This window comes from Etheostoma spectabile, chromosome 15 (assembly GCF_008692095.1).
Source record: "Etheostoma spectabile isolate EspeVRDwgs_2016 chromosome 15, UIUC_Espe_1.0, whole genome shotgun sequence".
NCBI lineage: Eukaryota > Metazoa > Chordata > Actinopteri > Perciformes > Percidae > Etheostoma > Etheostoma spectabile.
Window position 1 is genome coordinate 2,526,346 of NC_045747.1, and position 17,115 is coordinate 2,543,460.

The 17,115-nt window shown below is 42.4% G+C and overlaps 1 protein-coding gene across 2 annotated transcripts; it reads right to left on the reverse strand.

The window, feature by feature from the left end:
* Positions 1-4,519: 4,519 nt before the first annotated feature.
* Positions 4,520-9,835, reverse strand: cbx7a (chromobox homolog 7a). Of its 2 annotated transcripts, none has more exons than XM_032537718.1 (6): positions 9,659-9,835; positions 8,386-8,429; positions 8,121-8,186; positions 7,894-7,960; positions 6,470-6,767; positions 4,520-6,364 (listed from the first exon to the last, which is right to left on the reverse strand). In XM_032537718.1, exons 1-6 carry the CDS (start codon positions 9,725-9,727, stop codon positions 5,805-5,807), a joined length of 1,104 nt encoding a protein of 367 aa, XP_032393609.1. In that variant the 5' UTR covers positions 9,728-9,835; the 3' UTR covers positions 4,520-5,804. The 2 variants fall into 2 exon arrangements, with proteins under 2 accessions (XP_032393609.1, XP_032393608.1); XM_032537717.1 differs by having other exon boundaries at positions 6,452-6,767; positions 8,386-8,428; positions 9,658-9,832.
* Positions 9,836-17,115: the final 7,280 nt, after the last annotated feature.

A 17,115-nucleotide genomic window follows, 5' to 3' on the forward strand; every position in this document is an offset into this window, starting at 1 on the left:
GTGATGCGTCCTGCATGTGGCTGTGTGTATTTGATGAATATGAGAGGAATAAGGAGTCTAACTTTTTTTAAAAGACCCCTGGGACCCTGTATCTCAAAGTCCCAGTTGTTTATTCCGCTGCCCTTTGGCCTAAGCTCCGTTTCTCCAGTATCATAAAGCTGGTTCCCTTTAATTGAAGTAGATGACCTTGACTATTCTGCACAGCTAAACTGTTCGGGATCAGATCAAAACCTGTCAACGCCCCGGCCGTTGATCGAATTACAGTAAAACTTGAGTCGTTATTCCTACAGGGACAGAAACAGTCTTACATTAGGTTGTAGCACATATTTTATAATACCGTACTTTGTTATATCATGAGTTAAAAGTGTAATTAACTTTTTAGTAATGTTAACCTGTTTTTTGTTTGTGGAAAACAGTTTAACATCTGCAAATACATTGTATTTATTCTTTTAAAAAATGTCATTAGTAACCCTCAAGTTAAGTTTGAAAAACAAAATAATAATACATTTTATTTAACCGCGCCTTTCTGAACACTCAAGGTCACTTTACAGACAATAAAAGTGTAAGGAGTTTTAACAAAACAAATAAAACAAACAAAACAAAACAAAAAAAACAGGAACAGTGTATTTACAGATAAGCAAGTTGGAACAGATGGGTTTTTAGTCGAGTTTTGAACAGGGGGAGAGAAAAGCGCCACTATATTCAGTATATGGTCCTTGGAGTTAGAGCCCTGTGATCGAGATCACATCTGGAGAAAGTAAAGTAAATGCCAGCACTGACATGATGCTCACTGATCTTGTGATTTCACATTATATTATACATTTTTTCTTTTCCAGCTCAACCACAATTTTTCAAATCCACAGTAGGTAAACTTTAAGTAGCATGGTAATAAGAAGCTTCATGTCTTCTAAATGATGTTTCTTGTTAGTGTGTAGCCCCCCCCCACACACACACACTTCCGCTGCTGCACTTCAGGCATACTGAGCCCATGATTCAGAGAGTATGAACTTGAAGGCGTCACTTACAGTAATTTGTCTTTTCTGAAAGCAACACGTCCTCTAGTGGTGGCACATGGCAGTACGATTGTTCACTATCAAAGCAGTAGTAGTGGATGGATAAAACATTCAGTGATGGAAAGCATTATACTGTTACTGCATATTTTACCAGAGTTTAAGTAAAATAGCTGGTTTAAAAAAAGTAAAGAGTTGCATCTTTCGGAGTAAAATGTATTCAGGTTTAATAATTTAGATTATTAGGGTTTAAAAAGGCTGATAAACAGAGCTCACATAAGCAGCAAAAGTTTTTGATGCTTACAGAACGTTGACATTTGCGCATTTTGCCCACTCGGGTGCAGTACCCGCTGCTTCAATAAAACTCACTTCAGTAAAATTACACTTTAAAGCGCCCATATCATGCTCATTTTCCAGTTCATAATTTTTTTTTGGGGGTTGTATCAGAATAGGTTTACATGGTTTCATTTTCAAAAAGCACCATTTTTATTGTACTGCACATTGCTGCAGATCCTGTTTTCACTCTGTGTGTTTAGGTCTCTGTGTAGCTCCAGAGTGAGACATCTCACTTCTATACTATCTTTGTTGGGAGTTGCACATGCGCAGTAGCTAGGTAAGATCAAATCAGCTAGATAACTTCTTCTCCAACTTTGATCAGTACACGGCAGGATTAGCTGGGAGACTTCTTCTAGATGAGGGCCGCTTGTGGAATACCTGCACAACAGGGACAGGAAGTAGTTCTTTTGGAGACTATGGTCAACTAGTGTGTGTTGTCGCAGTGTTTTGCCATTGAGAACGAGCTAGCATGCCAGCGCTAGCACTTGCTACGGTTAGCCACCTTGTCTTGGCTAGTGACGTAGAAAGCCGTGCAGATGTTGAACAGCTCACCCGGAGACTGAAGGCAGAGGACATTCAGAAACCGGATCTCACTCTAAACAGCGTGGATAGTTTTTTTTCAAGTTTGTACGCGTGTGGAAGCACCAGAGACACAAAATAACACCCCAAATCCCAGAAAAAGTGATTGTTTTTTCATTATATGGGCACTTTAAAGATACTAAGGTGCTCAACTTTACCCTTATTTAAAAGAAGTACATTAACAAAACTGGGCTACCGTGGGTTTCAAGAGGTAACTTTAGGATTTGGGGCTCTGTTCACCACAAATCTTTAAAACAAGTCCAACTGGGTTGCACAAAAAGTGTCTGCCTTTGTATATCAGGATTGCTCTAATGCTTTTAGTACTCCAGTACACTTTGTCTGAAGTAAAATAACTACACAAGATATGTCTTTTAGAAGGAAAACTGTCTTGAAGTTGTGCTGTGAGGTTTCCCCTCGATGTGAGGTATCCTCAACTTGTTCATAAGAGGTACCTGCTGTACCACCTCATGATAAATATGCTCCAGAAGACAGTTCATTTAGTACATCTTTATTGGAAATGCAAAATAAAAATCAATTTTTAGAGAGAAGACATGTTTGACAGTTCATATTTGTCAGAGAAAGACACATAAGTGACATAATTTAGTTTAGCTTATACATGTGACATGCAATAAATAATATCTCACTACAGTCTGACCTAACGTACATTTGCTTCCATTTGTACACGGCGTAACATCAGCGGTGTAAACTGATATCTCCTCTTTTGAAATGCACAAAGGCTAGTGAAAAGAGAAGACTAAAAATTGGTAATACAAAAATAGAACCAGGTAGCATTTCATACTTGAAAAGTAAAAGGACAGTAAGACAGACAACAAACACAACTGTGTACTTCTTTTTGTGCATCCAGCCTCCTTGAAATGCAGAACTTAGAATCTAAGCGGCAGGCATTAATTCTTGCTTTGTTTTATTTTTTTTGGGTGTGTGACAGAAATAGACCTCAACAAACCACAGGACAGGGCTATGTGCATGTGTGACACACACAGACAGGGCATGCAGTAAGTAAATACTGTGCAAATACTGAAAAAGAATAATATCTTTACAAAACATTATCAAGAAAAAGGAGCGACTGAAACAGGCTCCAAGAACAGATTTTAGTGTGTCTGGCTGGAGGATGACTGGAAAAAGTAGCTGCATGGAAGTAGTAATGTGGTTGTCTCAGCATCTGTCTCAGCATCTGTCTCCACCTCTCAGAGAACCCAGGACTGAAAGCTGCCATGGAGATCCATTTAGTCCTCTGGATTACAATGGATGAGTCGAGGACATTTTTTGGGGCCGCAGGCTTCCTATCACGCCTAGTACATGGGCCACAATGATAAAATTACCACTCATTAATTATCCAAAGGCAACAATGTCTTCTTGAACTCAGTAGGAAATGAGTGTAACTTTGTAAACACGTGGAATTACCTATAGGGTCTTGACCTGTGGGGCTCGGCCAGGCACATCATCAAGAACAACGTGGAGCTGCCACCCTGTGGTCCCACCACTCGCAGGGCTAGGCATCGGGGTTGGCTGCATTGTGAGCCGAGCGGCAGGCAAAGGTGGGAACCTCGGCGTTCTGACCCCTGGCATTGCAGATTGGATCTATAGGGACCGTGAAACGTCCCCTCTCTGGCTAGGAAGGATCCAGAGCTGGTGTAGGAGATGTAGCGATACCAGCGAGATATATTTGCACTGGTTCTGGACCCAAACTCCTGGAGACGGGCTGGGCCAAACGTGTAGTGAGGATGAACTGAGAATGTCTGGCTGAGGCTCCTGTCCACCAGGACTTTAACTCCTGCCACCAGAAGAAGTTTTTTTTGTGCATCCCGGGGATGTTGAAGACAGGGGAATTTGAGTGGGCCATGTTCAAAACATCCATTGTGGCAGCGGATACTAGGAGTTGTGGTCAGCAACCTAATGACCCTTTGAGCCAAAGAAGGAGGCCTTTCGGCTTGGTCGGCCCTGGGGTCTCCTGCAGCAGCCGGTTGGCCAGATGGGCTAAGACGGGAAGGCTATGGAGAAAGACTTTTGCTTGTCCTCAAGGAAGTTCTAGAAAACCTTTAAACAACTCAGGAAGGAAAAGCAGAGTTTGGCTAAGGCTGTGTTCAGCAGGGGAGGAGAAGTGCGGACCCGGACTGGAGATATTGTTGAGTAGTGAAAAGAGCACTTTGAGGAACTCCTGAACCCGACTAACACATCCTCTGTGGAGGAGGCAGAGTTTGAACACTTGGGGGGGAAGACTTATTCATATCCTTTTGCAGATGATGTGATTCCGTTGCCTTCATCAGACCATGACCTCGAGCATGCGCTGGGGCGGTTTGCAGGGCGTGTGAAGCAGTTGGGATGAGTCGGTAAATGTCTGAGGCCATGGTTCTCTCCCGAACAATCGATTGCTCCCTTTGGGTTGGGAGTGAGTTACTGCCCCAAGCAAAAAACTTCAAGTATCTCGGGGTCTGGTTCACGAGTGAAGGTAAAATGGAGTAACAGATGGACAGGTGGTTTGATGCGGCGTCAGCGATGGTGCGAGCGTTACCAGTCCGTCTACGTTTGGACCCTCACCTATGGTCACGAGCAGACCCAAACGGAATCTGCCGATGTTTTAACAGTTTTTATCGGTGATCCAGAATGAAAATCTGCAGAATTTAACGGACTGTCTTTATGCTTGAGGTGGACATGTGTTAACATTCAGAGTTTTATTTTATATATTTTTTTGTAATTGTTTCAAATCTGCAGGAAATCTGCAGAGTTCTGGGTCTGCAGACTCCCCTTGGCCCTGGTCATGAGCTTTGGATAGTGACTGAAAAAATTACATCTCAGATACAAGCAGGCAAAATGAGTTTCCTCTGTAGGGTGGCTGGGCTCAGCTTTATGATAGGGGGAGCTGCCCAGACATCCAGAGGTAACTTGGAGCTGCTACTTCTAAAGAGTTGAGTTGGTTTAGTCATGTGATTAGGATGCCTCCTGTGTGCCTCCCGTTATGTTCTGTACCAACTGCGAAGGGAACTTTTACCTTGCGTTGATGGCGTGAGTTTGACTGCAATCATATTAGGATTATTTGTGTTTATTTGCGTTACTCACGTGAGACTTGCTGGTGTAGGGCTGTTGGCACCAACGTTTCTTTACCTCATCAAGCATGGCCAAATGACCGCTTCTGCCGCTCTGTACCCGTTGTGGAAGTCCCAGATACGTTGGAAAACCAAATCGTGTCTGGGTTCATAACATCATCCGGAGGCACACACAGCTCGGTGTGCAGGAAGTGCATCTGGATGACTGCCGCTTCCAGCGCTACTTAAGGTACAGATTTAGCTGGGGTTAATTGCAATAAAGTGAAAGTACGCCAAAATAACTACATCACGATACCAATTTATAAAAAGTCTGAATTCATGCTTTGTCAGCTCGGTTTTCTGAATGGCGTTTGGAAGGATTGGGGCTACGCTATGCATGAGTGTCTCAACGCTCTTAGATTTTCCCGAATTTGCTTCTCTTTGCGTCTTTGCTGAACTTTGTCATTCACAATTGCAATCACGCTACTTGAAAAGTTTGTTTTGAATTTGGTGTGAACACACCATTAGAGGTTTTCAAGGCCCGTCCAACTGATACAAGGCCCCAGGATAGACCCTGAACACGCTGGAGAAATTATAGATTTCATTTTGCCTGGTAACGCCACAGGGTTACCCAGAAAGCGCTGGAAAACGTTGCTGGGCAGAGGGAGGTCCGCAATATTTTGCTTATAGCATGCTGCCCCGTGACCTGGCCCAGGATAACCAGGTTAAAATAGATGGATGGATGGAATTACCCAATATACACATCCTTTACATGTATAAAATGAGTGGCTGGTCTAATTCTGGTTATTCTGATCTCTCTTCATCTCTTTCTCGTTATTCAATAGCCTTTAAAGAAGCCTTCAGCCACAACCGCTTCTTTAATAGTCACCGTCAGAGAGTTGATAGTCACGTCTGTAGAAATCACGTTCCCGGGTTGTTCTGCTGCAACGGGAGCAGTCTGACTGCGTGGTGCTGTCTTGGTAACACTCGGATTGTCGTCACTCACTTCCTCCTTCCTTGCCTCAGTAGGGGAGCGCTCGCATGCGGCCTCGCTGCTCCCCTGAACGCTCACTATCACCGAGGTCGTGTTGCTGCTCTGACACACACTGCTCTCTAATCTAATCTCTAATCCTTCTGACTCCACGCTCTCCTCACCTATGTCCCAGTCTGACCTGTCGCTCACAGAAACCACATCTTCTGTTATGGCCTCCGAGGCACTGTCTTTTGATTGGCTGCACGCAAACATTTGGTTCTGTCTCGTTTCAGATGTCCCTCCACCCGGTCTGTCAATCCATGTTTCTGTGCCTACCGCTGGCAGGTCGGCGTCCATCTTCTCCTCTACGTCCATCTCTAAGTCCTGTCGCTCAAGCAAGGGGGGGGAGCTGCACTCTGACTGACCTAAGGAAAGAAAAAGAGACATTTTGTTCATTTTTAAAAGTCAACGGTCATGACCAATCTACTGGAATTGTAACTTGACAAACGAACCATATAAACTGTCTTTACTTCTCTCTTCGGTAATGCTTTCTGACTCATGCTTCTCTTCTTCGCTGGTGACGCCCCAGTCCTCTTCAATGGGCTCCTCCATCTTCTTCAGTGGAAAGGTGGTTTTGTTTGAGGGTCCCGGGGGCCCCCGTTTGGACACCCTCTGCTTGCTCTTCCTCCTGGCTAGGCCACGGTACAGGCTGCTCTGCTCGCCCTGGTCCACATCTGTACTCATGGAGCGGGTGAGGGAGAGACGCAGTCGAGGGGGGGGCTTCTCCGAGACCTTATTGGCACTGCGGAGGTCCATGGCAAAGATGTTCTGGGGCAGAGCAAAGGTGACAGGTTAACACATGAATCATTACTGTATTCATTTTGAATCAACAGCGACATTATGTTCCCTGGTACCATTCTGTCATCTGGGTACTTTCCATTGGCCAAACAAAATGTATTTGCTGGACAACTTTGTGACAAAAAGAAAATGTATGGAAAATGTAGTAAACAAATCCCATAAAAATTACAAAAACCAACAATTATTGATATCAAGGCCTGATCATAGCCTAGTCTGCTGTGCCACAGAGCTCCACTGTCCAAAAAGGCTCCACCCATGCTAGCAGCTCAGTGTGACTGTACTTACAACTGTCCTTTGAGCTAAATGCTAACATCAGCATGCCAACATGCTCATAGTGACCATTCTAACATAATGATATTTAGCAAGTGACATTGACCAGATAAACTATTTTAGCTTAGCCTGTTAGCATGCTAACATTTGCTAACATGCATAAACATACATAAAGTACAGCTGAGGGCAGCTGATTATCATTAGTTTTGTAGGAAGTGGGTCATAAATCAGAGTATAAATAAATATCTAACTAAACGTGGCTGGGTGAGCTCAGTTGGTAGAGCAGGCGCACATACATTAAAGGCCTAAAATGCCAAAAATATCTAGCGTGGTTAAAAACACATCAATGAACCACACAGTTGCACCGGGGGACATGTTTCTGTATTATGGTGAACATGGGCAGTGTCTTCACACTTAAATATTTTTAACAGAAAGCCTGCATTACAAACTGGAGATGATGTGGGGTTTAAAAGAAGGTTGCTATTACCAGGTAGGTAGGGTCAAATAAAACATGTGATAGTTGCATTATGGGAAATGAGCTTGACATGTACTGTACTAGGGACTAAAAGTGAAGATATTGCAATCTCTGCTGCTTCAATTTGGATGCTTCTTGTTTTAAAAGGTACTCAAAATTGTTTAAAAAAAAAAAGTTAAAGAGCACCTATCTGACAGTTTATTCTGAGATGTTGTGTTACCAACAATCATCTTCTGGGTTAACGTGAAAACTGTCTGTGAAAAAAACAGAGTCCTCACTGAGCAGTAAGCATTAGTGGAGAAAAGGTATAACAAAGGCTTGTGAGACAAGAAGAAAGGTAAGTGTCGCTACCCGCAGGACGAGCCTCCTGGGTCTGAGACCTTTCCTGCGATAGGCCAGAGCTCTGATCTTCTCCTGACTGGGAGAGAGAGAGAGAGAGAGAGAGAGAGAGAGAAACAGGGGACAGAGAGAGGACAGAGACAAAGTGACAAAGAGATTGTGAGCGAGAGAAAAAAAAGAAAACACACACAAAAGGTGCTTTGCAAGAATAAAACAATAAGCTCTTCAAGATTACTCACTTCTCTTCATAGGCCAGGACCAGACGCGGGTCCAAAATATTCTCCTCTGGTTCCCAAGTACTGTACCTGCCAACACACACATTCATATAAGTAAATTAATCTATCTATCTATCTATCTATCTATCTATCTATCTATCTATCTATCTGTTTGTCTTCACAGGACATGGTGCGCAGGTATCAAGAAACATATTTAGAGTTTTTGAGAGGTTACTGAGTTTATATTGAAAGGATGAGCTCATTGGATGATGACTCAAGGCTTACTCACTTTGGTGGCCATCCCTGCCATTTCAGGAGGTACTCCACATTACCTGAGGAGAGACAGAGGGGGGGAGGGGGGGGGTTACACTTACGAAGAGATGGCACGCCGTGTTGGAGACCTTACACAAACTGTATTTTAATCTGCTTCCCGTGGATCACCCAGCGGCCTGTGGTTTTGAGTGCAGGAAAAAAAAGGATGACTGTCCCTTTAAAGTGTGGAGTGAGGAGAGGAGGAGAGAGAGGGAAGGAGGGTCATGGACATTTTTTTCTCCCTTTCAAATGTTGTTTTTCTGAGGAATGACGTCAATGACAGCGGGGCTGGGCGGCCTCCAAACAGCAGGTTTTTTTTTCTCTCGCATCGCGGTGACGTGACCGCGCACGGCTGGTTTCAACAATGCACGGACTCTCTCTTGACCATTACACCGGTGGCTCTGATAGGTGGGGCCATGGGAACGCGTAAACAACGTGATGTTGCGCAACGTTCAACCAGCTAGCCTGCTAGAAGGTTCGCCGTCATTCCAGAGGAAAATAACTGTATCGCTCCCCGGATCCTCCTGTAGCCCATGTGGAGGGAAACTGTTTATTTATGAGGACACCGGTAGTAGGATACATTTGTTTCACCATTTCAACAACAAGCTATTAGCCTAGCATACATGAAAGTGTATACGCATTGCACTTTTTATTTATTTTAACAGAACACACTGTGTGTGCACGTGCTGCGTCAAAAACGACAGTGTGCCGCTCGTTTCTCATCTGTTACGAGTGCACATCTTATCCTCTGTAAAAAAAAAAAAAAAAATGAATGGCTTCCCGTTACGCAGCATTCAGTGACTGACATTACACAGCAGATTCACACCGGCGCTCAGCCGCTGGCTGGCGAAACTTAATTCAACTGCGCAGCTCCCCGCACACTGTCCGTACACCCGTTTTCAGAATAGCCTAGCCACACACCCCCTTTCCCATCTTTTACTACAGCTGCGTAGGCTCCTTCAAAACACGTCCACGCTGCAGCATCTCAGCGGCTGGACAGGATACTGTTACAGGAGGCGACTCAGGCTGTGAAACAATGTTAAACTTTATAAGGAAGGTATAAGAACAGACCATTCTGGACATTTCTTGTGCGTAGCGTTAAAGGGAAAGTGGACAACGTTAGCCTAGTTTTGTTGTGCATGAGGACATCGGATAGTACACGGAACACACTGTTCAATAGGACAAAAAAATACAACGACAAACAAGTTATGTAAGTTATGTGAAGTGAAATTTCTAGTCGTCCCTCTTACCTTTCTCACTCTCTTTTTTGTTATTGACTCAACGGCGAACACTTGGTCTCCTATTGATGACAGCTCCATCTCCGCGCGCAGCTCCACACGCTCCAAACAAGTCGTAAACTGGCTCACTGTTGTGTTGTCCAAGTGCTGAAATAGAAATAGTTACGCTACAGAGGACAGGGGAGAGAAATCATCTGTCCCGGTGTGAACGCTTGCTTTGAGCGCGGAGTCTCTGACTCCAAACTCCAGCTGCCTGCCTGCCTGCCTCACTTTACCCAAATCTGCGACACATCAACACAGAACAGGACAACGCGCTGCTTTAAGTCGAGCGCGCCGCCTTTCTGCTGCGTAGGGCCGAGCCCCCAGTGTGCGTGCCCGTGGCCGCGCAAGCAAAATTGGAGCAGAGTGCAGAAGAGGGACAGAAGTGTGGAGGGTCAAAACCACAAGGTTATGTGAAGCGTTTAAGTTGGCGCTAATAATTTATTATGTGTATTAGTGAATTTGTGTAGTTTGTAGACCTATGCGTTTTTCTATAGTTTAAACTTGTACCCTATTCTGTATGTGGTTTTGTAAATTGAAAACTTGTTAAAAAATATTAAAGTTTTTATAAAAAAACAGAAGAAGCACAGGAGTTGTTGCCCTAACGTTTCTTCATTAAAAAGGTCCATTTATCCATTTAAGATGCAAAGGAACTTCCACTCAGTTCACTCTTGGAATTTGTTTCTTTATTTCACGGCTAAACATTTTTTTAAACTGATTTTTTTAGTAAGATCCAAAGTGACATGACTTTTTTTTTTTAAATTTCATTCCTTGTAAAACTTTTACATATTCTTGCAACTTTGAAATAATATTTTGGGAAATAAACTTATTCCAAATAATGCGGAGAGTTAGATAAGAAGCTCAGTGCCATTCTCACATCTGTGTGGTCAGCTGGAGTCAGCAGGGTTAGCGCTGGAAACAGGAAACTGGAAACTCTTTCTAAATGTTACAAAATCCACCTACAACCACCTCTAAAAGCTCACTAATTAACATGTTATGTCATGTGCCAGTCTATTTCTCGGCTGGGAGCAGTTGCCACGCAACTAGTAGAGACTTAAAGGTCCAATGTGTAATTTATTTACTGTAATAAATCCCCAAATGACCCCAATGCATCATCAGATATTAAGGAAACATGCTAAGTTTAAATGCGATCTTTTCTGACAACCATGCTAACGCCAGTATTTTCTCCTTTCGAAATTTCCGTTCTGTGACAGAATTTCTGTTCTGGCCTGTGTGTTGGTATCAACTGCCCAGGCCGGGTTGCCATGTACCAACGTGAACTTAGCGCGCTACAGCTGCGACGTTAGGACAGCCATGAAAGCACTAAACAGACAAAGTTAACAGGATAAACGTAGATATTTTCTAAATGACATAACAAACCCGGGTAAATATTGGAGCTTGAATTTGAAAGAGGGAGACAGCTTAGAGCCTAAAAGGACGCCGAGTTGGCTAATTTCCCCCTGAACAGGTAAGCATTAAATTCAAGCTAATTTATCACGTTTGCTACGGACGAACATTTTATGTAATTTCAACATTCAAGTACTCACATTGAAATATATATCTACAGTACCCGAGTTGTTATTTGCAAAAACAACTGAGACACAACCTGGAAATTGATTCGACTGGTGCTAGCTAACGCCGCCATGCTAGCCATGCTAACGTTACCGGAGAACCAGGAAAGCCATGGCAGTTTACAAGGTGAATTGTGGGGGTGTGGCCCTGACCAACTGCCACTTTGCTTATGCCCCTTATGACCTCATAAAGAGCAAGATTCCAGATCGGCCCATCTGAGTTTTAATTTTAAGAGCAGGACACCCAGGGCTCGGTTTACACCTATCGCCATTTCTAGCCACTGGGCAGGCTGGGGGAACTCATATTAATGTTTAAAAAAAACTCATAAAATGACATTTCCATACCATGGGACCTTTAAATGAAGAGAGGGGACACTGTAAATCAGGAGGACCGTGAGTTTGCAGTGTGTTTAGCGATGGTTGCCGTAATTCTAAGCATATGAAGTATGTTCAGTCGGGTGGAGAGGACAGCGAGGGAACGTTATTTTTAGCGGTTCCTGCTGTAGCGGATTCTAAGCAGAGGAAGTGTGTCTGTCCGTAAGGTGGAGTGGACAGTGAGGTTGTCGCAATTTTAGCGGTTCCTACTTTAATTCTAAGTAAGAAAGTGTGTCTATCAGTTGGAGCGCTCTGCGTTAGCACGGGCCTGTACGACTTTCAATATAGCTAGCATCTAACGTTAGCTACTCTGCTAATGTCTGGCTATGTGAGACAAGCGCCTAGCAACATTGCTGTGGATGCCGCGGTCTCAGCCTGGCAACCTCCGTGAACCTCGAGTCAGGGGAGGACGGGGGCGGGGGAGACAACTCTCTCCAGTATTTTGAATTTGTACTGCAGTAACTATTTGAAACACTATCCGTCAGTATTGCATATTGCGCCTTTAAGAAAGTTACCAAGAAATAAACAACAAATGTTTACCTTTACACAATTTTGTATGGATTAAACAACAAATAGTTAGCTTTAGCACAGCTTTTTGTTTGTTTTGTTTTTTCTGTGGACAATGCTAGTTTCTAATCTATGCTAAAAGAAGCTAAGTAGCTGCTGGCTGTAGTCTTCCCTCCAGAAAGCAAATACGCTTTATTTTCCCCACAAGTCAAAGTATTCCTTTAGGATATTAAAAAATAGAACAATATATCCATCTGATTTTGATACCATGATTGATGTAAAGACTTTCTTCTCTTTCACAGGTGAAATCCAGTCAAAGGAAGTTGCAAGTAAAAAAGTAAGTCAACTTTATTTATGAAGTATCTTTTAAAACCGTGGTTACAAGGTGATGTGCAGTGCAACATTAAGTAAAGTACACAGTTAAAATGAATGTAACAATAACAAAAAGCAAACAAAAACGTAATGATAACAATAAAAAAATCAAGGTTCAACACTCAAACAAGAGAAACGCTCAGGAGTCAGGCAGTTGTGAAGTTAAATAACTGAACTCCAGCCTGAGCATACAACAGAGTGTGAGCTCATGTACTTTTATGTAACAGTAGGCCTAGTGAAGGCAGAAAAGATCAGAATCTGCAATGGAAATGAAAACCTTGCTACACTCTGGTGGAGATGTTCACCCCTCCAGCCGTGTTTGATCCAAATATGGAACTAAACGGCTAAACGCTGAAGGAAATCGTTTAATCTATTTCACATCCTGAATGCTAAGCAACATCTCTTTAGAGAAGAGAGCTAGAAATAAGTTGGAGAACAACACAGATAAAAATCGTAGTGATGATAATGACCGCTGATATGTTGCAGCCAACATTTATTATCATTAGAGGACGGATTCTTAAAAATATACTGACACACACACACACACACACACACACACACACACCACACCCACTTTCTCTCTCCTGACAATGTACACACACATATCATTTCATACCTGAACGTCCACCCTGAGGCGGGGACAGCTCACAAAGGTAAGTGACTACAGTGGAAAAAGGCCCAGAGCCAATTTCAATTATCTTTCATTGAGGCTGGTGTGGATCAGTTTACAGTAAAACTCTGTAACTACACCACACACACACACACACACACACACACACACACACACACACACACACACACACACACACACACACACACACACACTGTCCACACTCTCTCTGCACCTGGAACACTTGCATCACTTACGGGCATTGGGTGTCATGGCAACTGTTTCTACAGCGACCACCAAAAAGCTGAATGATGATGATGATTTTTTTTTATTCTAAATAATCCTACAAATATCTTAAAATAATCCAACGATATTCTCATGGTGATAGCTAGCGTCGTGGGTATTACAGTAGGAAAAGTAAAATCTTTTTGTAGTGATCATGGGCTTTCTAACGGGCCACTAGGGATTATCTTTATTATCATTTAATCTTCCAATAATTTCCTCAGTTATTTGATAATTGTTTGGTGTATAAAATGTCAGAAAACAGTATAATGTTCTTATGTTCCATAAACCAGAGTTGACGATTGAAATTTCCCTTGCAAGAAAGTCCAAAACTCGCAGGTCAGTTTGTCTTGTAATGAGCTCTTATTATATAGAATATCAAGAAAAACTGAAATATAAATGGGCACCTGCGGACGCATTCTTAAAGTCACTGTAAGAGGAAAAAACGGGAAAGTTAATTTGGTTTAGTGCTTGTTTGATTTTATTTGTATTGTATGCAATTTATAGATGTGATTTATGTTGAGAAAAAAAGAAAACCAGAAATGGAAGATGCAATCAATATCTTTTTGTCATTTTTTGTTATGAAAAATTACTTACAAATGATTAATCCATTGTCAAAACTTTTGCAGATTATTTTTCTGACCATTTCTGACATTTTATTTAAATCATCATGATTCATCACCAAGGATGTTGTAATGTTCCTAAATAAAGGCCGTATTGTCTCTGTGGTAGGACAGTCGTTTATGGACCTGACTGGCGTTTGCATCTCTTAAAGAGACACTCCAGGATTCAGTCTGTCTCATCGTTAACCACGTGTTTACACTGCTCCTGTCCAAGAGAAAATACATTAGCCTTGTCATGCAATTGATAATGCAGTTTTAGTTTTTGTATGGGGCCGTCATTTTTTTAGGAGCCAGGGCTACTTCCAAAAAGTAGTTGGACTTGTAGTGACGGGTCATTTTATGACGGCGTCACATCTGCAACAACTGTGAAGTCATTCCCCAAATTGAATGGGAATGACTTCACACTCAAGTTGACCACGTTCCCTGTAACAAGTTGGAAAACCATAATATTTAACAGGGTTAGCAATACCAGTTGACAGATGACAATGCATTGTGCAGTATGTTGTAGAAACATGTCTTGTCCACAGATAGAAGATGGACAGTACTAAGTGCATGGCTGATTTAATGAGACACAAATAATACAAAAGTGCTGATAATAAATGTTGATGCTCGGAGCAACCATGTTGGATTGTGATGTTGGGGTTGATGGAGTTCTCCAGAATTTCCAGTGAAAATTTCCAACTGGGAACTCAGATTTTCCCACTTCCCGGTTGAGCTGGAACGCACCATAAATCTCTAGAATGGGCCAATCCCAACAAACTATAAATCCTACACTTCCTACAATGCAACTGGATAGTGTCTTTCATGAGATCCTCTGTGCCCACGTCTTTCAAACTTCACACCTCCAGCTTGTAACACAGTTTCTGTTATTACTATCTTCAGAATCAAGTCCAAACCGAAATACTGTAATGCTGGTGACATCACTGTGAGATCATCAGGGTTATAGCTTTGTCAGATTTAAGATGAGCTCGGAAGACATCATACAATTTGTTTTACAGGCTGAGTACTCTTCATGATGAGTAAACTAAACCTATAACATGGTAAATTGCTGGACTGCCCCTTTAAGTTGATGCTTTAATACTTAGTTTTGTTCACTGTGGGGTTTTAATCTCCTTAAATGTGAACAGGGACTGTGGGGTGTTTGCACAGAGATCCTGACGGCTCTTATAGCTCCGGGCATTTTGTGGTGATCTCATTTAGGTGCTTTACGGTGTTTTTTTAAATTAAAGACCAGCGTTACGGTATCACTTTCAAAATGTATTACGGGACGAAAACAGCGCTTTTCCCGTAAAGAGGAGGTGTTGACAGCAATTCCGAAACAGAAACACGGCAATCACATGACTCGCTATCTGCCCGGATACAACTGTAGCGGAGTTGGGAGCTGAGGATGGAGCAGTAAAAAAAAAAAACACGGCAGGACGGATCACAGCGCTCACTCCCACCACCTACATGTTATGACTCACGCATGACTCACCAAACGTGACGGTAAAAAGATCACCGCCATAGTTTTTTTTTTCTCTGGAATAACACAGAGAGAAAAAACAGCCTAATACCGGGAATCCATGCGTTTTTAATGTACTTTCCTCATTTGTCCGAAACCTTTCACCCCTGGGGGGGGGGGGGGGGGGGGGGGGGGTCGGCCAGCTGTTACATAGGCAGCACTTTTGGGAAACTGAAACCATTCAAATTCCGCAGAAAGCTGTCTGTAATAAACATGTGTGATCACTAGACCATTTGTTTTTAGACAACATACCTCATTAACATTTGGCGTCATTTAGATCCAGTCAGGACCAGGGGTGGAAAGTTTTGAGGCATTCCTATTCATGTTACTTTACAGTATACTTCTGCTCCAATATTGTAAACTCCACTACACTTTGACAGCTGTAATTATTTTTGTTTACATATAAAACATTTAAATGTAAAATGTGTTATAAATGCCATCAGCATTTCAAATTTGCTGCAATTGTGCAGTAAAATGCTACTCAATAGTAGGGCTGGGCGATATGGCCAAAATATTCTATCCTGATCACTTCATATCTCGATAAAGAGATAAGTATTTTAATTAATTGATTTATTAAGAACTAATGTGCCGGGTGAACATTATGTACAAAGATCAGAAAGCAAAGCATAGTCCAAATGACCAATGTTGCTGTAACGCAGTTCGGCTGATGGCTTTTCAACATCACGATGGAAACAATACAGGGAAAGCATATTCATAGACATTTCCATGGTCTCGACCATCGTCATATCGCCCAGCCGGACTTATTAGCGATAATAATCATCCAATGTCCAATGACATAAGATATAGTAGTCTATATCCATGACGTTCCACTTCTAGGATTGCTCAATTGCAGACGGAAATTAAGTAGGATTTCACTCATCCAGGCGGATATCTGCGGCCTAGGGCTTCCTTAGTGGTGGAATTTAAAACTCTGGTGGATTTCTGGGAACTATGGTTAACTGCTCCTCAGATCTCTGCAGGGTAAATCCAATCTCAGTTTTCTGTTGCACCGCTAACTTCTGAACATACACGTTCCACCAAAACAAGTTCCTTCCCGAGGCTATTTAGCAGCGGCACCGTTGCCCCGTCCGGCACTTGCCGCCCAAGACGATTGTGATTGGTTTAAAGAAATGCCAATCAACCAGAGCACATTTTTCCTCCTCCGCAGTGCTGTGTAGGAAGGTCTGGTAATGCAAGACTACATAAGCTACAATATAATAATATTACAACTCTCACAGGGGCCATTTTCTGCAAAACAAGCACTTCTACTAAGGCTTTCTCCAGCACTATATTGAATGTTGGACTTTCATTTGTAATGAAGTAATTCTACGTGTGTACGTGTGTTACGTGTGTCTACTTTACTTATGTAAATTAGGGATACATTTTTTATATCATATACTCATTATGTTTAGTATGTACAGCAGTAAGGAATACTTCTGAGTTTGATTTCTTTTCAAAATGTAGCTGGCTGAAAGTTGAAGACTCGAGATAAAACCCAAACTAGTGGAACGAAGAAAGTAACGCAAAAGTCTGAAACCGAAACCAATATCAAACCTCATGACTGTAAAGATATAAATAACAATGCAAGG

Excerpts from the sequence above, each read along its gene's own strand:
- cbx7a (XM_032537717.1), bottom strand. The coding sequence starts at position 9,727 with ATGGAGCTGTCATCAATAGGAGACCAAGTGTTCGCCGTTGAGTCAATA. Across the intron at positions 8,429-9,657 it reads AAAAAAGAGAGTGAGAAAGG|GTAATGTGGAGTACCTCCTG; the intron begins TAAGAGGGACGA and ends GTCTCTCCTCAG. Across the intron at positions 7,961-8,120 it reads GTCCTGGCCTATGAAGAGAA|TCAGGAGAAGATCAGAGCTC; the intron begins GTGAGTAATCTT and ends TCTCTCTCCCAG.